Here is a 22,204-nt window from a genome sequence, read left to right on the forward strand (position 1 = left end):
ATAATCATAACAATAACGTGATACTGTGTTCAGTGAAAAGACACTGCTGTCATCCTCCTCAAGGAAGGCAAGGGATAACACTCTTTGCATTCAAATATACTTCCTGCCATTGACCAAGGAGAAAATACCACTGGGGGGGGGGGAAGAGGTCCCTCCTGCAGCATTCCAAATAGCTGGTGCTTGGTGTGAGGAACAAATAGTTTCTCTCCCACTGAGAAGCTGTCTTGATTTATTTATTCATCCATAGCCTCCTGCTTAGATGAAAATAAAAGTTAAGAAGTTTCAAAGGAGATTTTGCATGGGAAATGGGGGGTAGCTTGGGATTCAGTGGGATAAAGGCATCATTTTGTTTTCCATTTCTGGAGACTAGGTATCAAATTATGCTTCAGATCTAAAATTGACATCAGCTGATCAGGGGAGAGGTTCCAATTTTATTTTATTTTAATCTGTCCTGGTCCAAATTAACCACAATGCAAGGTAATTTACAAGATGGCTTCCAGTAGGGTTGTCATCCCTCCTCCGACACTACAGATAAGAACAGAAAGTTTCTGATGCATCACCATGGCTGATCTCAGCTGTGTGTGCCCCTCCCCCCCCCCCCATTTTACTCATCTGCACTAACTTTTGCATGGCAGACTTGAAGACCTGCTTGTCCCAGTGGGAGAATGAGCACAATGGATGATAGGACTGAGAAACAAAAAAAGAATAACAGCTACAGCTGCCCTTTCCCCTGTACATGGAGCGATTAAAAATTCCATGCCAAGTATGTGGGGTAAAATGAGGCATTCCCAGGCCTACTGGAATTCTTATTTGGACTTCATGGTCTTGAGTTCCACAATGCGGAAACATGTCTAGCTTCTATTAGCAGGAGAGTCCTATATGCTAGCCATACTCTTCAGCACAGAGTGTGGATTCAGATGCTGCATATTACCATGAACAGTTGGGATAGCAGTAGCATTAAGCACAGAATGCTGCTAATATGACAATGGATAAATATATTTAAAACCAGAGTACAGTAGTAGAAAGTAGGACAAAAAAATCAGGAGCAGTTAGCATTGTTGGAGCTATCTATGACTATGACTATAGTCACACTCTCACTATTTTGTAGACCCTTGCAAAAACTTTTATGAAAAATATTATACACGCCAAAAATAGCATGCTGTCTCCATTTCTTGAAGTGGAAAGGCCAATTTAAAGACTGGTCTTGTGTTGCTGCCCTCGGAACCTCTTGTGGAGGAGGCAAAGGGCTTCAGATAATTGCATGGTCTGGGTGGGCTCATATGGGGAGAGGCAGTCCTTGAGGTATTGTGGTCCTGAGCTGTTTAAAGCTTTATAAGTAAAAAACAGGACTTTTAATTGGGCCCAGAAAATAATTGGCAGTCAGTTCAGTCAGGCCAGGATCAGTGTAATATGCTCAGACCATATTGCCCCAGTGAGCAACCTGGCCAATGAATTCTGTACCAGCTGAAGTTTCTGAACAGTCTTCAGAGGCAGCCCTACATATAACATGTTGCAGTAATCTAACCTAGGTTACCAGAGCATAGGTGACAGAAGTTGGGCTATTCCTGTCCCGACAGAGGCACAGCTGGGCCAGCAGCTGAATCTGATGAAAGGCATTCTGTACCACTGAGGCCACTTGAGCCTCAAGCAACAGCAAAGGATCCAAAAGTACCCTCAAGCTACATGCCTGCTCCTTCAGAGGGAATGTAGCACAATCAAGAGCAGGCACAACCTCCCACCCATCTGGTCTAGAGAAACAGCCACTAGTGCTTATCTCAGTCTTATCTGGATTGAGTTTTACTTTGTTGACTCTCATCCAGTCCATTACCAAGGCAAGACAACAGTCCAGCACCTCCACTGCCACACCTGAAGACGTAAAGGAGAAGGATAGCTGGGTGACATCAACATTTTGCTGACAACGTACTCCAAAACTCTGGATAACCCCACCCAGCAGTTTCATGTAGCTGTTAAGCAGCATAGGAGATAAACTGAACCCTGAGGAACCCCACATTGAAAGCTCCATGGGACCAAAGAGCACTCCCCAAGAATCACCCTCTGGAAACAACCATTCAAGTAGGACCAGAACCACCGTAATGTGCTGCCACTCATCCCTCCAGAAGGATACCATGGTCAATTGTTTCAAAAACTACTGAGAGGTTGAGGAGAATTAATAGGGACACATTTCCCCTGCCAAAACCAGGCCTAATCCCTGGTTTTAGCATCCAAAGAACCTGAAGGATGGTATAGATGGGGCAAACTTAACATCCATTTTGGACTCTTATTTTATGAAGCAGACCTTTTGGAAGCCGGTCAGTTCAAATTAGGATGCCCTGACAAACATTTTCTCCAGAGTCCTTGGGATATATACTTTTTAGACATCCACAGTGGTCAGAGTGAGGGATAGAAAGAGGAAGGAATGTTTTTCTTCCAGCAGTTGACGTCAGGCAGCAAATCTATATCTGATTTTGGCAGATTCCGCACCAGCCTATTATTACCACAGATACTGCTGTGAAGAGATGCTTGAACAGAAGACATGGATGAACTAGGAGGAAGGAAATAAGCAAGAACCCTGTACTGTGGCAATGATCTATCTTCCACCACCCCACATGTCACAACCTATTCTGGGTTTGTTTTGCATTCATTAAACTGGGCTTCTTGCATTTCTTTCCCATGTAGCGAAGGAAATAATCACGGCCTGCCATTTACCGTGCGTTTGGCCTTTCCGGCCATTTCAGAAGGCTGCAGATTAGTCATATGGATTAACGCACACCCCCACTTCCCTTCCCAAGAGCCATACAGAGAGGATTCTTGAAGTCCAGACCTTGTGACCTTGTGGACCTGTCAGATCTGATTCACAACACGCACCCAACTTAGGGAGTAGACGGCTCTGGCATTCTGGCTTTCCCTGCCTCCTCCCTGCGTACAAAGGCACCACTTAACTACTACGTATTAGCAATATGAACAATTAGCATTCACATGAAAGATGGATGGCAACATAAATTAAATCCTGATAAGTGAAAGAAGAGAGGTTTTCAGGCTGTAAATAGACATTCAAAGAGAAGCCAGGTTTTGGCTGCAGGGGGGCGGGAGATTGTCTGAGTGACTGAAAGAGCGCACTATGTAAAATCCTGTTCCCAGATACAGTGGTACCTCGGGTTAAGAACTTAATTCATTCTGGAGGTCTGTTCTTAACCTGAAACTGTTCTTAACCTGAAGCACCACTTTAACTAATGGGGCCTCCTGTTGCTGCTGCTGCGCCGCTGCTGCACGATTTCTGTTCTCATCCTGAAGCAAAGTTCTTAACCCGAAGTAATTTCTGGGTTAGCGGAGTCTATAACCTGAACCGTATGTAACCTGAAGCGTATGTAACCCGAGGTACCACTGTAATACCCTTTACCAGTTCTAATAAATTTCCTGCTGCATAAGGTGGGAGACGGGACACGGGTGGTGCTGTGGGTTAAACCACAGTGCCTAGGACTTGCCAATCAGAAGGTCAGCGCTTCGAATCCCCGCAACGGGGTGAGCTCCCGTTGCTCGGTCCCTGCTCCTGCCAATCTAGCAGCTCGAAAGCACGTCAAAGTGCAAGTAGATAAATAGGTACCGCTCCGGAGGGAAGGTAAACGGCGTTTCCGTGCGCTGTTCTGGTTCGCCAGAAGCAGCTTAGTCATGCTGGCCACATGACCCGGAAGCTGTACGCCGGCTCCCTTGGCCAATAAAGCGAGATGAGCGTCGTAACCCCAGAGTTGGTCACGACTGGACCTAATGGTCAGGGGTCCCTTTACCTTTACCTTTTAAGGTGGGAGAGCAGATTGTGGCTGCTGACGCAACCCACCATGAACACCTCTAGGCCTGCCAGATATCCAGGTATGGGTATCCAATAGGTGTAGGACCTCTGCACAAAATATTTAGCATCTGTAGTTTGGTTTAAGCCGATACAAGTTGGATTTTTTTGCATATAGGTCCTTTGCCGGTGGGATGCTCATGCATAAACAGCAAGTGAGAAAAGCTTTCATTGTGAACAGGGAGGGGAGACTCAGTCCTCCCATCTCACATGGAAGCTAAGTTTATCAGAACTGGGCCAAGAACAGAAGGCTTTTGAAGGAGCTGCAGAAGCCATCAGAATCAACCTCAGAGCCAACCCTACCACTACACCCGGTGAAGTGGCCCACCTCAGGCATCTTCTTATGGGGATATGTGGGTTATGAGTGGATAGAGCCATCCAGAAGTGGGGTCCAGAGGAAGAGCAAGACCTGGAAGGAAAGCTCAAGGTAGAGGAAAGGGGGCTGTGGTTAACACAGCCACAGGCAATTCAAGAAGCTAAGAAAGGGTTAAAAGCTGAGCGTGAGTTGAGTGTGCTTAGAGCCAGCAGATACAGCATGTGAGGGAAAGGAAGGAAGAGATAAGGAGCTAGAGGTGATGGAAAATAGGAAGGGACTTGTGACAGGGGATGGCATGGTGCACCTAAGTGCTGTGGGCAGCTGGGCTCAAGGCAAAGGCTGTGTGAACAGAGACCATAAAGAGGGATAGCAGCAGCAACAGGCCTGAATGGCCATGTTCCTGCTGGAAAAGTGCAAATCACTGAAAGGATGAAAGCAGGGTAGGCAAAAGACAGACGCTTGGCTTTCATAAGGCAGGTGAGCTATGCCACCCTGCTGGTCTATGGGATATGGCTCGCTATGGTGTTTAACTGCCCCCATTGCAAGTCTGTGCACTGTGACAGGCTACCCTTCAAAGGCAACAAGCTGTCATTTGGTTTGTCTCATTTCTTGTGAAGAGGACATGGACACTTCAGAGCCAGTGTGGTGTAGTGGTTAAGAGCAGTAGTCTCATGATCTGGGGAACCAGGTTCGCGTCTCCGCTCCTCCACATGCAGCTGCTGGGTGACCTTGGGCCAGTCACACTTCTTTGAAGTCTCTCAGCCCCACTCACCTCACAGAGTGTTTGTTGTGGGGGAGGGAGGGAAAGGAGAATGTTAGCTGCTTTGAGACTCCTGAAGGGGAGTGAAAGGCGGGATATCAAATCCAAACTCTCCTTCTTCTTCTTCAGATGGGACAGCATGCAGCAGCTGGTCTTTTGGAGTATGTTATTCTACTTTATCAACTGCCGGACCAGTTTTGAGCCCAACTGAAAGTCCTAGATCTCACTGTTAAAGCCCTAAAACATTTGGAACTAGGATGGTTAAAAGACTGTGTGTGTGTTTGTATATATAAGTAGCTTGGACTATGTTTTATTATGTTTTTATATGTGCTGGAAGCCACCTAGAGTGGGATGGTGGTGACAACAATAATAATAATTGCTCACTGTTTCTCGCTTCACTCACCAGCTCCACCTACCTGCCACCCCCTGTGAAACCTCCACCTTTACACCAGACCAGAAATGCCACAAGCTTATTTCTCTTGTTTTCAGCAGCAGGGTTTGCAAAGCCCACTCCACCCTGATCCTGCCGCTTCCTGCTTCCTGCAACGCAAGAGGGGTACTGCTATCACTGAGCAGTCAGGGCTCCCCTCTCAGCAGAAAATGCCTGCGAGGATTTCTGTGTTACTTCTGGTACTACTCTTCCTCCTGTGAGTAGCATTTGAAAAGGGGGGTGGGGAAACCTCCCTCTTAAGCACCTAAATCTCAGAGCGATTAACAAATGTTAAAGGAATTAATATGGCTTTAAGCCACTGCCTAGCCTAAGGGTGAGGAAGGGTGAAAGACAAGCAGCTTCCCTCAGAGCCATCCTGCCAACAGCATGCATAATGCCACATGGAATTATGGTGCAGGGCTAGCCTGAAATGCCCCTGCTACATAATTGTATAGACTTTGAGTGTGTTTGTGTTGTTTACTGTGCTGTGGCTCACAGTATGATGGAAGACACAAAAGGAGGAACACGATCAGTTTCTAATGAGTCTGGTAGCACCCTTGATGCTCAGCAATCCCCATCGCTTGAGAATGTAACAGAGGTGATAAACAACTTGACTTAATTTCCTGGAGCAAGCTTAAGGGTGGTGGTTCTGTACATTGGGGAAAACCCAATGTCAGCTGTGTTGACGTTAGCATCTTTCTTCCCCATCCCTGGAACAATTTGTGAAATGTTTTTAATCACAGGCCAGTAAGGTGGAAGATGGACATAAAAGAAGGATAAACATGCACACAAATAACTACTGCCGCTAGAGCTTGTGGTAATTAACATCAAAATCTCACTGCATTAAATGAAACAAGGAATCTCAGCTAGATCATACATGACAGGTGGCCACCTCTGCTTAAGAACTTCCAATGAAGGAGAGTCCACTACCTCCCAAGGGAGACTACGCCACTCTCTAACAGCTCTTGCTGTTGGAAAGTTACTCTTGATGTTTAAGTTGGAATTTCCTCCCTTGTAACTTGAATCCATTGGTTCAGGTCCTCCCACAGTAAAATGGTTTGCCACTTGTTGATAGCCACAAGAATTCAAATAGATCAAATATGACTACTAGCAGAAACGCAGTGAGGTGTGAAATCCTAGCAGTGTTGATAACTTTGAAAATGACATATTTTATGATAAAGAGATAAAAGAATGAGTTGTATGCTAAATATGGGGATAGTATTTTCCCCCCGGTGGCCCTACTTTATTTATGTACCCCCATGATGTTATAGATTATTTATTGTGTATTTTCCCCCCAGTACTGGATAAGGCACAGGGGTCTCTGTTTAAATGGATGGGCTACTACTATGCAATCCTCTTGAAGGATACATGCAATGAATTGAGGGAATTGATATGGTTGCAAATGAATTATAATTATTAAAAAGAACAACTGAACAATCTCATTTAGTTATTTGACAAACTGAATTGCACATTTGAAAGGGCACCTTGAGAATATTTGTAGTTTGCTTTTAAGGTGCTATATTTTGATATTCCAGTCAATCAATCAATCAATCAATTGCTGCTTTAAAAGAAAAAAAAGAAAGACAAGATTGACTACCTGGTTCAGTCCATCAGCTTCATCTTATATTCCTACAGTTAACTATAATACAACAGTCACCTAATCTAGTTTAGCACACTGCCTCTAGGAAGAAACCAGTAACCAATGCTTCAAAAGAGGCTTACTAACCTTAACTTGGTAAGAAGCTATGGTAGTTTATCCTGCTATGAAGAGGAATGCACTTTGTTACTTCCAAATTTTTTTGTAGCATTAATAATAGTTTGATCCTAGCAAATATTTTATGTTACTGTCAGTACAACTTCACCCCAGTTATAATAAATTCTACTATAGCCTTTCTTCATATAAGAGCTATACAACACTTAAAATAAAAAAAGACTCTCAATATGTCTAAAAGCACGGTAGAGATTAAGTGTCTCCAGGCTTTTCGTTCAGCAGTAGAATCAGCATCCCCTCAATAACCAGTCTTAGGACTTTCAAATAAGAGTTGAGAGGGGGACATCATTACCTTTTGAAACATCCAGAGGCTTTCTGGAGCAGAAAATATTATCAGATCTAGGCCTAGGCCCTTGCGTCCGACTTGCTCCCTTGATATTTATGGAGATCATATCATGTGTCACATAAGAAAGACATTGGAAACGTGCAGTGAATTTTGTACAATAACAAGACGAAAAGAGACAAAGATAGAAGATAATAAAAAAGGTGTGTTTTCTTGTTCTCAGAGCTAAACCACAGTGAAACGGATTGACAATGGGCAGATTGGGTTCCCCCCTTTCGCTTGTCTTCCCTCGACATGTTCGCCCCATGGGAGCAGTGATGGAAAGTGCCCTGCTGCAGAGTTAATGTGAGGTTTGGAGCTGAATTTTTTGACTAGCTGAGCTCAGCACCTGGGAAAGCTGCAGTTGATTAGCTCCTCTAAAAGCCCAGGTCCCAGTAATTCACAGAGGAGCAAAGTAATTGTGGCCACTGCTGAAATGCAAGGATGAAGGTAGCCCAGGAAGAATAGATGGTGGATTTGGAGCATTCCACAAAGGAGGGGGTGGGCAGAAAGAGGAGGGGAATGTATATTCTACTCACGTTTGTGATTTTCATTTCTGTGGACAGGTGGGGAGCGTGTCTCCTGCTCTTGAGCGTCATCCCCCTCCTCACTAGCAAGGTGGGTGTGAGCATAATGGTAGCTCAATCCTGGCCTGTTCTTGTAGCGCTTTCCACAGACTGTGAACAGAGAAAACAGAAAGAGCAGAAGACAGAGGATGATACATCAGTAACAACTAAAGTGGCCTTACTGCTGCTGCCTTTCCCAGACAAATAGACGTTTATTTCCATTTCATAACACCAGAGGGATAGCTCTTCACTGAGGGCTAAATACCCCCATTCAAAATACCTGTCCCTCCAGTCAGGTTTGAAGTAAAATATTTCTTTTAAAACACTCAGAAGAGGCAACCAGACATGGACTGAAAGTCTGAGGAAAACGTGTTTTCCACTGGACAGTGCAAAGCTGACGAAATGAAATGTAGAGTAAGAATCAGCCCCAAAGGTATCTCAGGGTGTATTCAGGTGTGGGGAATATTGCATTAGTTTTCTGGATTATAATACTTCCATCCCATTTTCTAACATTCCTTTCACACCACAGTACCTGTCGTGCTATGGAACTATGGCTTTTTGACCAATATACCAGCATACCATGCTAAATTTCATTCAAACCAGTGGGTGCAGTGTGACACAACAACAAACGTCATTGGACAATATTTCTATGCTCACACCCCTTCTGCACATGCAGGCATCTGTTCCCCCATGATTCCCCTGTGTAAGCAGCAGGAAAGAAGTGTATACTGCTCCAAATTCCATCCCTTTACTGCAAACAGATTTTTTTCTGCAACCAACTAACATGCAAATGAGTGTTAAACATGCACCAGAGCTTGCAGGGCAGCAGCGCGCGCCGCTCCATCTTTTCAATTTAGGGGAGCTAGTCTCAAACGTTTGTTGTGGGAGACCTAGGTTTTTTGGGGGGGGAGTTATTTGTCCTGTCTTCACGCTTTTTATGATGGAGGACCGCTGTAGCCACCCCCAACAACACGTTCTCAAGATGGAGGGGGAGGGAACAGCTGCAGTCGCCTGCGGTTCCTGCGCAATGTTTGCCATCTTGCCAAAGGTTGCAGGCAGCTTTACCTGCAGCAATTGCATGTTGATTGCCCTCTTAGAAGACAAAGTCCAGCAACTGGAGGAAGGTGTAGCTATGCTCCAAAGAATTAGAGAGCTGGAGCTCTTCTTGGAAGCAACAGAGCACACCGTCTCCACCAAGGAGGAGACAGGAGACTCCCCTGAGAAGGAGGCTAGTTCACCAACACAGGAGCCAGATATATGGAGAAACATGACTCAAAGAAGTAGGAGGCCCAGGGTTCGCTCTGATTGTTTAGAAATACACAATCGCTTTGAGGTCCTCTCCCCTAGCATGGAAGACGAAGAGCAGACTCCATTTGAGGATCTCTCCCTCATTACAGTCGATCAGGTATATGAAGACAAGCAGCAAAGTCAGTCCTCAGGGAATGTGCAGGCGACCTTGGAATGGACAGCTCACGGAAGAACCCCGACCAAACCTAAGAGGAGGCGTGTAGTGGTGATAGGGGATTCCCTACTGAGGGGAACAGAAGCAGTGATCTGTGGGCCTGACAAGATGTCTCGGGAAGTGTGCTGTCTCCCCGGGGCTAAGATCCAAGATGTAACTGAACAACTGCAAGGAATCATAAAACCCACTGACAAATACCCCTTCCTCTTGGTTCATGTGGGAACTGCAAGCAATAGCCTCCAGAAGATCAAAAGAGACTAAGAGGCTCTGGGCAGGAAATTGAAGCAATTAAATGCACAAATTGTCATCTCATCTGTCCTCCCAGTTGAACGACGTGGCCCAGGGAGAGAGGGAAAAATAGTGGAAGTGAACAGCTGGCTTCGCAAATGGTGTAAACAGGAATGGTTTGGATTCTTAGATCATGGACTGCAGTTTCTTGAAGATGGACTTCTGGCAAGCGATGGGCTGCACCTCACAACGGTTGGGAGGAATGTTTTTGCCAAAAATCTCAGAAACCTCATCAGCAGGGCTTTAAACTGACTAATGTGGGGGAGGGAGACAGTGCTCCTGAAGGTAGGAGTTTATCAACTGATGAAGATGATCATCCAAATGTCATAGACCAAATGGAGCAAACAGCACGCAGACCTAGTGGTGGGAGGAAAAAATCCTTAAATAAGAGACACGGGGGAATGATTAATGGACTTCAATGTCTGTACACTAATGCGCAAAGCATGGGAAATAAACAAGATGAGCTTGAGCTCTTGGTACAGGAAACTAAATATGACATAATAGGCATCACTGAAACCTGGTGGGATAAGTCCCACGATTGGAATGTAATAATGGAGGGATATAATCTATTTCAGAGAGACAGACCAGACAAGAAAGGAGGAGGAGTGGCGTTATATGTCAGGGATGTGTATACCTGTGAAGAGATCCAAGATTTAGAACCTCAAAGCCAAAGTGAGAGCATTTGGGTCAAAATTAATGGAGAGAAGAATAACAGTGACCTCATTGTGGGAGTTTACTATAGATCCCCAAGCCAAACGGAGGACATAGATGATGCCTTCCTGGAACAGATGGCCAAGCATGCAAAAGGAAGGGAGATAGTAGTAATGGGGGACTTCAATTACCCGGATATTTGTTGGATGTCAAACTCAGCCAAGAGCATAAGGTCAAACAGATTCCTCACTGGCCTTGCAGACAACTTCATTGTCCAGAAAGTGGGAGAAGCAACAAGAGGAACAGCCATTTTAGATCTGGTCCTAACCAATGTTGATGACCTGGTTAGTGGGGTAGAAGTGGAAGGATCATTAGGCGCGAGTGATCATGCTCTTCTGAAGTTTACTATACAGCGGAAAGGAGCAGCCAAGCATACTAGGACTCAATTTCTTGACTTTAAGAAAGCCGACTTCATAAAACTTAGGGAAGTGCTGGGTGAGATCCCATGGACAGTAATACTAAAAGGAAAGGGAGTTCATGATGGCTGGGAGTTTGTTAAGAGGGAGATAGTAAAAGCACAACTTCAGGCAATACCAATGAGACGGAAACATGGAAGGTGCCTAAAGAAGCCAGGGTGGCTATCTAAAGAATTTTTAACTGAGTTAAAATTAAAAAAGGATGTGTACAAAAAATGGAAAAGGGGGGAAACCACCAAAGAGGAATTCAAACAAATAGCCAGCACGTGTAGACACAAAGTCAGAAAAGCTAAAGCACAGAATGAACTCAGGCTTGCTAGAGAGGTTAAAAGCAACAAAAAAGGCTTTTATGGGTATGTTCATAGCAAAAGAAAGAACAAAGAAACAGTGGGGTCACTCAGAGGAGAAGATGGTGAAATGCAAACAGGGGACACAGAAAGGGCTGAACTCCTCAATGCCTTCTTTGCCTCAGTCTTCTCCGATAAAGAAAACAATGCCCGACCTGAAGAATTTGGAGCAAATGATTCAGCAGAGGAAACACAGCCCAGAATAACTAAGGAGATAGTACAAGAATACTTGGCTAGTTTAGATGTATTCAAGTCTCCAGGGCCAGATGATCTGCATCCAAGAGTATTAAAAGAACTGGAAGATGTGATCTCAGAACCACTGGCAGTCATCTTTGAGAATTCCTGGAGAACAGGCGAAGTCCTGGCAGACTGGAGGAGGGCAAATGTTGTCCCCATTTTCAAAAAGGGGAAAAGAGAGGACCCAAATAATTACCGCCCAGTCAGTCTGACATCAATACCAGGGAAGATTCTGGAGCAGATCATTAAGCAAACAGTCTGTGAGCACCTAATAATTACCGCCCAGTCAGTCTGACATCAATACCAGGGAAGATTCTGGAGCAGATCATTAAGCAAACAGTCTGTGAGCACCTAGAAAGGAATGCTGTGATCACCAATAGTCAACATGGATTTCTGAAAAATAAGTCATGACAGAATTACAAGCCTGGTAGATGAAGGGAATGCAGTGGATGTAGCCTACCTTGATTTCAGCAAGGCATTTGACAAGGTGCCCCATGATATTCTTGTAAAGAAGCTGGTAAAATGCGGTCTTGACTATGCTACCACTCAGTGGATTTGTAACTGGCTGACTGACCGAACCCAAAGGGTGCTCATCAATGGTTCCTCTTCATCCTGGAGAAGAGTGACTAGTGGGGTGCCACAGGGTTCTGTCTTGGGCCCGGTCTTATTCAACATCTTTATCAACGACTTAGATGATGGACTCAAGGGCATCCTGATCAAATTTGCAGATGACACCAAACTGGGAGGGGTGGCTAACACCCCAGAGGACAGGATCACACTTCAAAACGACCTTGACAGATTAGAGAACTGGGCAAAAACAAACAAGATGAATTTTAACAGGGAGAAATGTAAAGTATTGCACTTGGGCAAAAAAAATGAGAGGTACAAATACAAGATGGGTGACACCTGGCTTGAGAGCAGTACATGTGAAAAGGATCTAGGAGTCTTGGTTGACCACAAACTTGACATGAGCCAACAGTGTGACGCGGCAGCTAAAAAAGCCAATGCAATTCTGGGCTGCATCAATAGAAGTACAGCATCTAGATCAAGGGAAGAAATAGTGCCACTGTATTCTGCTCTGGTCAGACCTCACCTGGAGTACTGTGTCCAGTTCTGGGCACCACAGTTCAAGAAGGACACTGACAAACTGGAACGTGTCCAGAGGAGGGCAACCAAAATGGTCAAAGGCCTGGAAACGATGCCTTATGAGGAACAGCTAAGGGAGCTGGGCATGTTTAGCCTGGAGAAGAGGAGGTTAAGGGGTGATATGATAGCCATGTTCAAATATATAAAAGGATGTCACATAGAGGAAGGAGAAAGGTTGTTTTCTGCTGCTCCAGAGAAGCGGACACGGAGCAATGGATCCAAACTACAAGAAAGAAGATTCCACCTAAACATTAGGAAGAACTTCCTGACAGTAAGAGCTGTTCGACAGTGGAATTTGCTGCCAAGGAGTGCGGTGGAGTCTCCTTCTTTGGAGGTCTTTAAGCAGAGGCTTGACAACCATATGTCAGGAGTGCTCTGATGGTGTTTCCTGCTTGGCAGGGGCTTGGACTCGATGACCCTTGTGGTCTCTTCCAAATCTATGATTCTATGATTCTATTGGTTTTCCATAAGTGACGTTTACGTCCTGTGAAAGCTCAACTATAATTTGGAAAGTAACAGTTAAGGGAACATTGAGGAAATGGAATGATCTATGTGTGAATACAGTCTCAATTTAAATTTAGATGCTGCACGGTTAAGGTCGCAGCTGAGTGCCATGCTGTGGTAGCTCTCCTTCAGACTCGGGACAGTGAGCTGCCAGCATTTAGGGATCAGATGCCTCAGAATTCATGTTAACGAGAAAATTCCCAGGGAAAAATGCCCTGCTGAAGCTGATAGTCTTTATCAATTTAAAATATTTTTCCATTCGAAACTGCTTTCTGAGTATTAGCTTGTGAGCATGAATAACAAATTATTAAATAACAAATTCCATTGAAGAGACTAAAGCATGTAAAAAGGTTAAAATAGCTTATTATGAACACAAATGATCTGTGCTTATATTAGAAATTATATTATTATATTTGTTAATGTACTTATAATCTTTTTAGGCCATCTCTGTGGATAATGTTTTTCCCCCCTCTCTCTTTCTCTCTTCTCTTTCTCTCTCTCTCTCTCACGTATTGTGTATAAACCCATTATAATCAATGAATTTGAGACTATTGATTTTAATGGACCTGTTTTAGAACTAACATTGGATGTCATGTCACCCTATCTGTTCCTCAATGGAAACTGGCTTGAGTGAGAGAGCTGAGGCCCTGGAGGAAAACCATCCTGGTTATGGCAAACAAGCTGAAATTACAATGCTGCAAACTATCTATTAACTCAAATTGAATGCAGCTCTGGTGGCATGCAAATTGCAGCTTTGGCACTAACAGTAAGTTGTAGTTGTTGTTATCATTATTTAGTATTGCTACTTATATAGCACTTAATATACCACTCTCTAAGCAGTTCGCATAAGATATACTATAAAATCACAACTATAATACATATATATACAATTAAAAAAACTCACAACAATAAAACTGACCAGTGCATACTTTATTTATTTCATAAAAATGATATACTTCTTAATTGTAATATTAAGCCTGCTAAACAAGTGGGTTTTTAGCAGGCCTTTAAAACTCATTACAGTTTCTGCCTCTTAAACTAAATGAGTCAGGTTGTACTATATCTAACAGAAATATATGTTAGCAGGTCAACACCATGTGGAATAAGCTCCTAGTACGTTTCTGAGCACAATTCAAAGTGTTAGTGCTGACCTTTAAAGCCCTAAACGGCCTCGGTCCAGTATATCTGAAGGAGCGTCTCCACCTCCATCGTTCTGCCCAGACACTGAGGTCCAGCTCCGAGGGCCTTCTGGCAGTTCCCTCACTGTGAGAGGCCAAGTTACAGGGAACCAGGCAGAGGGCCTTCTCGGTAGTGGCGCCCGCCCTGTGGAACGCCCTCCCATCAGATGTCAAAGCGATAAACAACTACCTGACATTCAGAAGACATCTGAAGGCAGCCCTGTTCAGGGAAGTTTTTAATATGTGACATTTAGTGTATTTTTCATCTTTGTTGGAAGCCGCCCAGAGTGGCTGGGGAAACCCAGCCAGATGGGCGGGGTACAAATAACAAATTATTTATTATTATTATTATTATTATTATTATTATTATTATTATTATTATGTCAATGAAAAGCATCATTCTTTGTTTACACAACTGGCTGTTTTAACTACCAAGCATCAACATTGGGAGAGATGCACAAAACTGTGCAGGAACTATTTTGAAAGATTATTACCCTAGACATCCTGAGAATATTGTCAATAAGCTTGAGAATATATAAAAATGTTTCTAAATTAAGACATTTAATTAGAGGTCTAAGAAATACTGGATTATGGCAGAATTAGGAAAAGAATAGAACATCTTTTTAAAAAAGATTCTGATGAGGTGCAGCTATCTTAGCCCAGCTATTCTTTTAAAGAAATAAAAAATGAGTGGTCTGGATGGTAAGGGGCAATGATCAAAGCAATACTTAGACATATTTAAAACATGAATGTTGATACATATCATACACACTGTCCCATTTGACAGGTGTAGAATGTATAATTAATACTACCTTTCTTATTTATATAAGACTATTACAGTCAAGCAACTGTCAGGTATTGAATGTATAATTAATATTACCTTTCTTATTTATATAAGACTATTATCAGAAACCTCACTTGTGTGCCGAGAGGAAGCTATTAGGACAGTTGTCAGGGACAATACCTAGTCTGCAGAGCTCAGTAGTTTTTCAGGCTTCAGCTTCATTTAATAGCCACCTCGTTCAAACTAAAGTGAGTGAGAACAAACGTCTAAAGCAGGGGAGCAGAACCTCTGACTTCAGGCTAATTAAACCCGCCAGGCCTTGCAATCCAGACCACAAGGCTGTTTTCAGCTGGCCACACACACCTGTTACTTACCTGATGTCATATGACATCAGCCACAGCATAAGCAAAGCTCCTATGGAGGAATCCAGAGCCTCAGAGTGTCCTCCCAATTTTTCCTCTGCAGCCCTAGCTTCCAAATGGATCCTATCACTGTCAAAAGCAGGGGGCCTTGCATTCAATGCCAAATGCACATTGGGGCTGCAAAGGAAATACTGAGAGCAATTGTTCCTTTGCAGCCCTGGTTTCCCGTCTGATGGAACAGGTGCCCTTTAAGCAAGCTCTCAGGGAAGGGGCACCAGAAATTGAGGGGAGGGTTGGATACTGCCCACGGACTGTCAGTTGATCAGTGATTTAGATAGATGGACTGTGCTAATCAATGCGTGTTCCTATAGCAAATTTTCCCACAAACGGAAGTTTCAGGAGCATTAAATGCCATGAAACCACAAGCTAAGAACATTCCTTATTCCTAAGGAATTGCTGAGTGAAACAGGAAAAGAACAAACTTCAGGTGCTGGCTGAGAATATGGTAAGAACTGTGGAATAAAAAATATATTTGGAATTTTATTGTGGCGTGGTTGGAGGAAAATGGAGGTAACAAGCATTAAACAATGATTCCACAATATCACACAGAACACTTCCAACAAAGTATGCTGACCTGCGCCACATTCGTTCAGTTTTCTCATCTTGGCATAAACTTTGGAATGTATCTGCATGTTTCACTAACTGAAGATTTTCCACAAAGGAAAGCTGAGTTTAGGGTAGAAATTCAAACCAGCTATGGTGCCATCTCACATCTGTTTCCACGCAGGCCCTCATTTATTGTTAATTAAATGGATTCATTCACCCTTCCTTCCTTCTCAACTTCAGTAAAGGAGATTGCCATTGAGTAGCCCAGGTTTTCTATAACATTAGAGCAACTAAGCCAATGAAAGCCAGAGGAGACTTACATTCACATTCCCCCTGTAATATCAGGACAATTCCGCCAATGTTATCAATGGAAACAGGACAGGAAGAGAAAACCGAACCAAGCAAGTAATTGCAAAGGTGTGTTCAGTCTAGTTTCATGTTAGCATTCACCCAACCTATCCTTTGTTCCAAACAACATTTTTTGCAGTTTAATTTTTAAAACTTTATCATGGGTCCTAGCAGTGCTTTTAAAAAAAGAAAGAAAAGGAAAAGGTGCCAGGACTCACCATGAAGTTGTCACAGTAAGTGCTACACTTTTAACATTTGGGAGAAAAAAATGGTGTTGGTACTGTGTACCTTTGAGTACTCCCAGAAAAAAGCACTGGATCCTAGTATCCAAAATCAAAGGATCAGAGCGACTGAGTCAATGAAACACAGAGGAGACTAACCTACAAGCCCCTCGTAATATCAGGACAGTTCAGCCAATGTTATCAAGGGAAACAGGACAGGCAGAAAAGACTGAACTGAGCAAGAGGGGGAGAGGTTGAAAGGAGACTGAGGAAAGTGAATGCATAGCATACCACCCTTCTTACTGGTAGGTTCTTCATTGGTTATAAGAAAAATAAAAAATAAAAAAGTCGGCTCCCAGTCTCCCACTACCATTCCATCTTATAGCAATCTTGTTATCGGGCACATCTAGGACCCTGAATTAAATAGCGCTTTGCTCTTATCCAAGCAGGGCTCTTCTTGTACTGTCACCTTTCTGTACTTTCCTTTTCTAGTTGGCCAGCCCCTTGAGCAACAGTCACACCACATGGTAGGTTAGGGAAGCATTCATATAAAAGGCACTTCCGTAGACTGAATTCTATATTGGTTTATTCAAAAACAGCTCCTACGACACAAGTTACCTGGTTGGGACTTCATTAGGTTAAATGTGTGGGGCTTAAGGTGCCTTCTAAATTGGCGGGAGAAAGTCCTCAATTACAATACAGTAGCGCCAATAAAAAGCCAATGAACAGAGCCTTTGCAGGGGTTAGAATGGCAGTAACAGCAAACATAGGAATTCTTACAAAAAGCAAGTTCATTCTGATTGGCTTATTTCAATTACATTCTCTGTCATAGAACAGAAGGAGGGTTTGATACAACTGAGCACCCAAGCAGGGCTCAGTCATGTACTGTGCACGCAGTGTTCGAAACTCCCATTGTTCTAGGCACATTTTGCGACAGGGAATTTCATTAGTGCGAGCAGTTTATGAGCTCTGGGCACAGTACTGCACCTAAAATTTCAGATTCAGATTAAAACTGCAGAGTGGAAGGAAAGGGGGACCTTTTTCTGCCTCCTCACTTCCAGCCACTCTCTGAAGACGGCAGAAGAAACCCTCTTAAGAATATTAGAGGGGTAAGCAGGGGAAGGACTAGACCATGTGAAAAAATGAACATAATATTTTAGCTGCACTGCATTCATTTTCAGCTTTGTATTCTTGTTATAAAAATATGTGCCTAGACATTCTGTTGTTGCACCCATAATCTGGGTTTAAAGTGCCTTTTAGCTCCTAGCTTTCGTATCTCAGTTTCTAACACTGTGTACACGACAGTTCTGTCCAAGTGAGAGATGCAGAAAGAGCAGCATGAGATTTTGCCTTTGGACTGGGGGAAAAAGTTTTGGGGGAAAGCGAATTGCATAACTGTAAAGTACCTAAGTATTCAGGTGATACTTTTTATTTCTAACCACAGAGTTGAGCTAGGTGTTAAATGAGCAATGCATATAACAGTTTGCAGGCAGAGTTTGTGTGTATTTTGTTTAATGGAAAGCAACCACAGGAGGCTGGTAGTTTCAGCACAGGGACAGCATAAGGATAAAGAGCTATTTCATCCCTTTCCCCTCCTGCCCAGAATCATCCCCAATTCACAATGGGAGAGAAAAATGGCTACCTCTATAGAAATGCGGCAAGGGACTAGTTTTGAGAAGAAGAAAAATGTGACTGGGATGGAGTGGGTGAAGCAGCTGCTTCTCCCCTCCTCACCATACCTCTGCTCAAACTGGCAGCCTCCCACAACAATTTTTTCATTTGAAGAAGAATGCTGCGAGGCTGTTCATGCATCTCCCATGTAGCATTTAGCGTGGCCCTATCTGAACCACAAAAAGAAAAGGGAGTGACTTATGCAGTAGACATAGATACCAAGGCATAGAAGTCTGCAAATGAAGCAGAGAGGGAAACTGAACCTAAGAGAAAGAAGGATGTGAAGTGTGGTATGGTCTCTTACCACGGGTTTCATTTTCACTCACTCGCTCGCTCAAAAAATAGTAACAGCAAGTAGTGATGGCAGTGGCAGCTCAGCAAATTCTAAAGCAGTGAAATGTGTTTCATTTTCTGGAAAGGAATGAATTATGTCTTGATTGCTGCACCAGACTGAAAGCAGAGTGGAGGGTCTGGACTCTACTTACTGTCACAAACATAAGGTTTATCGTGGTCGTCCATAGAAGAAACATCATTCCTTCGCCTGCCACCTCCAGAACCCCGAGCCTAGAAATAAACCAAGATGTTAATGCAACAGCCACCACCCAGACATTACAGTGGCACCTCTAGTTGCGGAATTAATCTGTTTCGGGGTGCCGTTCGCACCCAGAAAAGTCCGCCACTAGAGTGCCTCTTCTGCACGTGCACGAAGTGTGCAAATCGTTTCTGCGCATGCGCGGGCGGCAAACCCGGAAGCAAACACTTCCGGGTTTGCCGCGTTTGTAAGCTGAAAGTCCGTAACAACACAACATGAGGTATGACTGTAATCTGGTTTGAGTGTCTTCAGCACAGCTCCATGAAAATTACCCCGGAGTGGAATACCCAGTGTTTTGTTTTCTGATGCTGCAGTACTGTTCAGGTACAAAAATCATGTGAACAAAACCAAAACATAGCAGGGTGACCTGTTCTCCAGCAAAAAAGAATTCCTGTTTTGACACTAGTGGAGGAATTGCTATATATTCATGATAGCTGGTGTTCTTATAGCACAAGGGTGGAGAACCTCGGAGCTAGGAGCCACATGTGGCCTTCCAGGTCTTCCTATCTGGCACTCAGGACTCTCTGGAAGCCATGCCTCCTCCAGAGGCCACACACTCAGTGGCACAGCTCCACACCTGCCTCCACTTCTCCTTTTTTGGCCTGGCTGAAATGTGTCATTGAACTGGGATAAGGCCTCTGGCTTGCCTGGACGGTGTGCTATATGTGTAGAACCTCTGACTTTGGTGCAGCTGGACTTCAGCCTACTCTACAAAGACAAAATTCACACCTGTCACACTACCACCTCCTCACATGTGGCCCACTAGCAAATGCAGCCCTTAGGCTGAACAAGGTTTTCTAACCCTGATACATAGTGGGCGGAAGAATTAGCAATACACCTAAAATACTGCAGTCAGGCCAAAGTGGTGTCACATCTATTTCTCATATACAATTGTCCCTCAGACCTTGTGCAGGGCCGGACTATATCTTTTTGGGGGGAAATGAACGAATTCCTATGCCCCACAAATAAACCAGAGATGCATTTTAAATACAGTCATACGTCGGGTTACAGACGCTTCAGGTTGCGTTTTCTCGGGTTACAGACGCGGCGAAACCAGGAAGTACTGGAACGGGTTACTTCCAAGTTTCGGCGGTCACGCATGCGCAGAAGCGCTAAATTGTGCTTTGTGCATGCACAGAAGTGCTGAATCGCAACCCGCTCGTGCGCAGATGCAGCACTGCAGGTTGCGAATGCTGCAGGTTGCAAATGTGCCTCCCACACGGGTCATGTTCACAACCCGAGCGTCCACTGTAAAAGGACACATTCTACTCATGTAAAAACACCAGGCAGGCCCCACAAATAACCCAGAGATGCATTTTAACTAAAAGAACACATTCTACTCATGTAAAAACACGCTGATTCCTGGACCGTCCGTGAGCCGGATTTAGAAGGTGATTGGGCCGGATCCGGCCCTCGGGCCTTAGTTTGCCTACCCATGACCTAGAGACTATTAAAACTGTCTCTACATGTAGGCGTATTTTCTGAACCAATGGGAGGACTCAGCTAGTCATACACTTGGCCTTGCTAGTGTTGCTATGGTAACCCATTGCACCTGGCACCCTTCTCTCAGGACAGCCATATTATTGGGAGGGGGTGTACTCCTCAAAACATGAGACCAAGCACTGTGTAATTTAACCCATTGTTTACAATACACCAATACCAGCAGGGCCCTCTGAGGCTAATTTTCTCCCTCTTGCCCATGTCCCTGGACTCCAGTACATTGGGCCAGCAGCTGCAAACAGCTGAGAAGGGAATGACGCCTCTATTCTCCAATGCTAGGGAGCAATGCTCCGGCAGGGCTTGATGCAAGCCATCTCTTTTTAAAACTTCACAAGGGATACAATATAATCCTCATGACCAGGAGGAAACAAAGTGAAAACGGGAATGTGATTTTTAAAGGATATACACTGTGAAAAGAGATACTCTAAGAAATGAACCCTATTAAGCATTTTGTACACATCCAAAAGTGTTATAGCATTGTTAAGAGTGCAGTAATTATAACAACCGTTACATTACACGCAAAGTTTTCACTTCAAAATCTCCTTGTTTAAAATAGGAGAGAGCAAAGCACATGCATAAATTAAAATGTCTGAACCTGGAGCTTTCAGTAAAATATGCCCCAAGCACATTCATGCATGTTGATTTCTAATTTCTTTTCTTGTTCCTTTTGTTTTTAAAAAGAAATGGTTGCTCTTGGTGCACTGAGGACACTGAATAATGAATGGTAGCTACACCTAACCTGCATTACACAATGGGCAAAATATACATACCTCCCCACTAAAATGTGTGCTCATGTTCTCAGGTTGTGTGTAATGTGCACTCTGTGATTTCAGGCCTTATTGCCCTGCCCATTATTTCTGCCCGACAATGTTCTTTAAATCTCCCTCTCACTGTCTGCAAATCCATATATCCTTGGCCTTCAACTCTCTTTCCCAACCCTCCCATAATTTCATGGCTGGCCTCAGGGGGGCTGGCAAATAGACAGCCGCCCCAGAGGCACAAACTCGAGTGCCACGTGCTTGCTGTCAGTGCTTCAGCATGTGGCATTCAGTCATCCATGGCTGCCTTCAGCCTCCTGCCGTTCTACAGCAAGGGATTGATGTACATAGCCGGAAAGCTTCGCCAGAGCAGCCTTGGAGCGTTCAGATGGAGCCAAACAGGGACGCTTGCCAGAAGGACAGATGAAGGGGCCCAAGATTAAAAATGAAATCATGCTGCAGGAAAGGGGAGGACGTGCACAAATTGGGAATGGCCAGCACATCAGCTGCTCTGCATTATTTCTCATCATTCCCTCCTTGCTGCTCTGAAACAACCAAACACATGGGCCTAAATATACATTTAAGGGCCTCTAGATTGCTTCTGGAAATCTAGTGCAATGGTGTCCTTAATGCAGATGAGTGGAGAAGAAACATACCTTCTAGATCTAGGAAAAAAGGATGAGGTGCTTTGTTAACAATGGCCGCCTTCAGGGTTTTTATGTGTCCTAGTGTCTAGGCTGATGGGTAAACATCGTACCAGAGCTTCAAAGTCTTAACTGGCTCTGCATTGTACTCCAGGCTCAGCATACTATAAAGTGGGGGGTGGGCAGTCTTCAGGGCTACAGAATTTACTCTGTGTTTTCCCAGAACCCCGATCAGAGCCAGGAGCAAAATAGTAGTGTGGGGCAATTTCCTACTGCATCCCAGGAGGGGCTGGCACAGTGCTGTGCCCCCACCCTCACCATGGGAAAGACCTTTCCAGGAGAGAGCCACTGCCAACCAGAGGAGGCAGTGCCGGGTTAAATGGAGAGGCAGTCTGAGCTGGTAGTGAACTGGGTCCATGGCAC

At 44.2% G+C, this 22,204-nt stretch overlaps 1 protein-coding gene across 2 annotated transcripts in view; it reads right to left on the reverse strand.

Annotated features, from left to right (window-relative positions):
• Positions 1–22,204, reverse strand: part of DPF3 (double PHD fingers 3) — a 183,791-nt gene that overhangs the window by 40,689 nt on the left and 120,898 nt on the right. For both annotated transcript variants that reach the window (XR_014501965.1, XM_083398927.1), the window contains exons 6-7: positions 18,773–18,851; positions 7,980–8,117 (exon numbers count right to left, since the gene is read on the reverse strand). Coding sequence is in view for 1 of the 2 variants with exons in the window: in XM_083398927.1 (XP_083255053.1) it covers positions 7,980–8,117; positions 18,773–18,851 (217 nt within the window). In the remaining variant the exon portion in view is untranslated. The remainder of the gene's footprint in view (positions 1–7,979; positions 8,118–18,772; positions 18,852–22,204) is intronic.

The sequence above is a fragment of the Podarcis tiliguerta genome (genome assembly GCF_965153285.1).
Source record: "Podarcis tiliguerta genome assembly, chromosome: 1".
Lineage (NCBI taxonomy): Eukaryota > Metazoa > Chordata > Lepidosauria > Squamata > Lacertidae > Podarcis > Podarcis tiliguerta.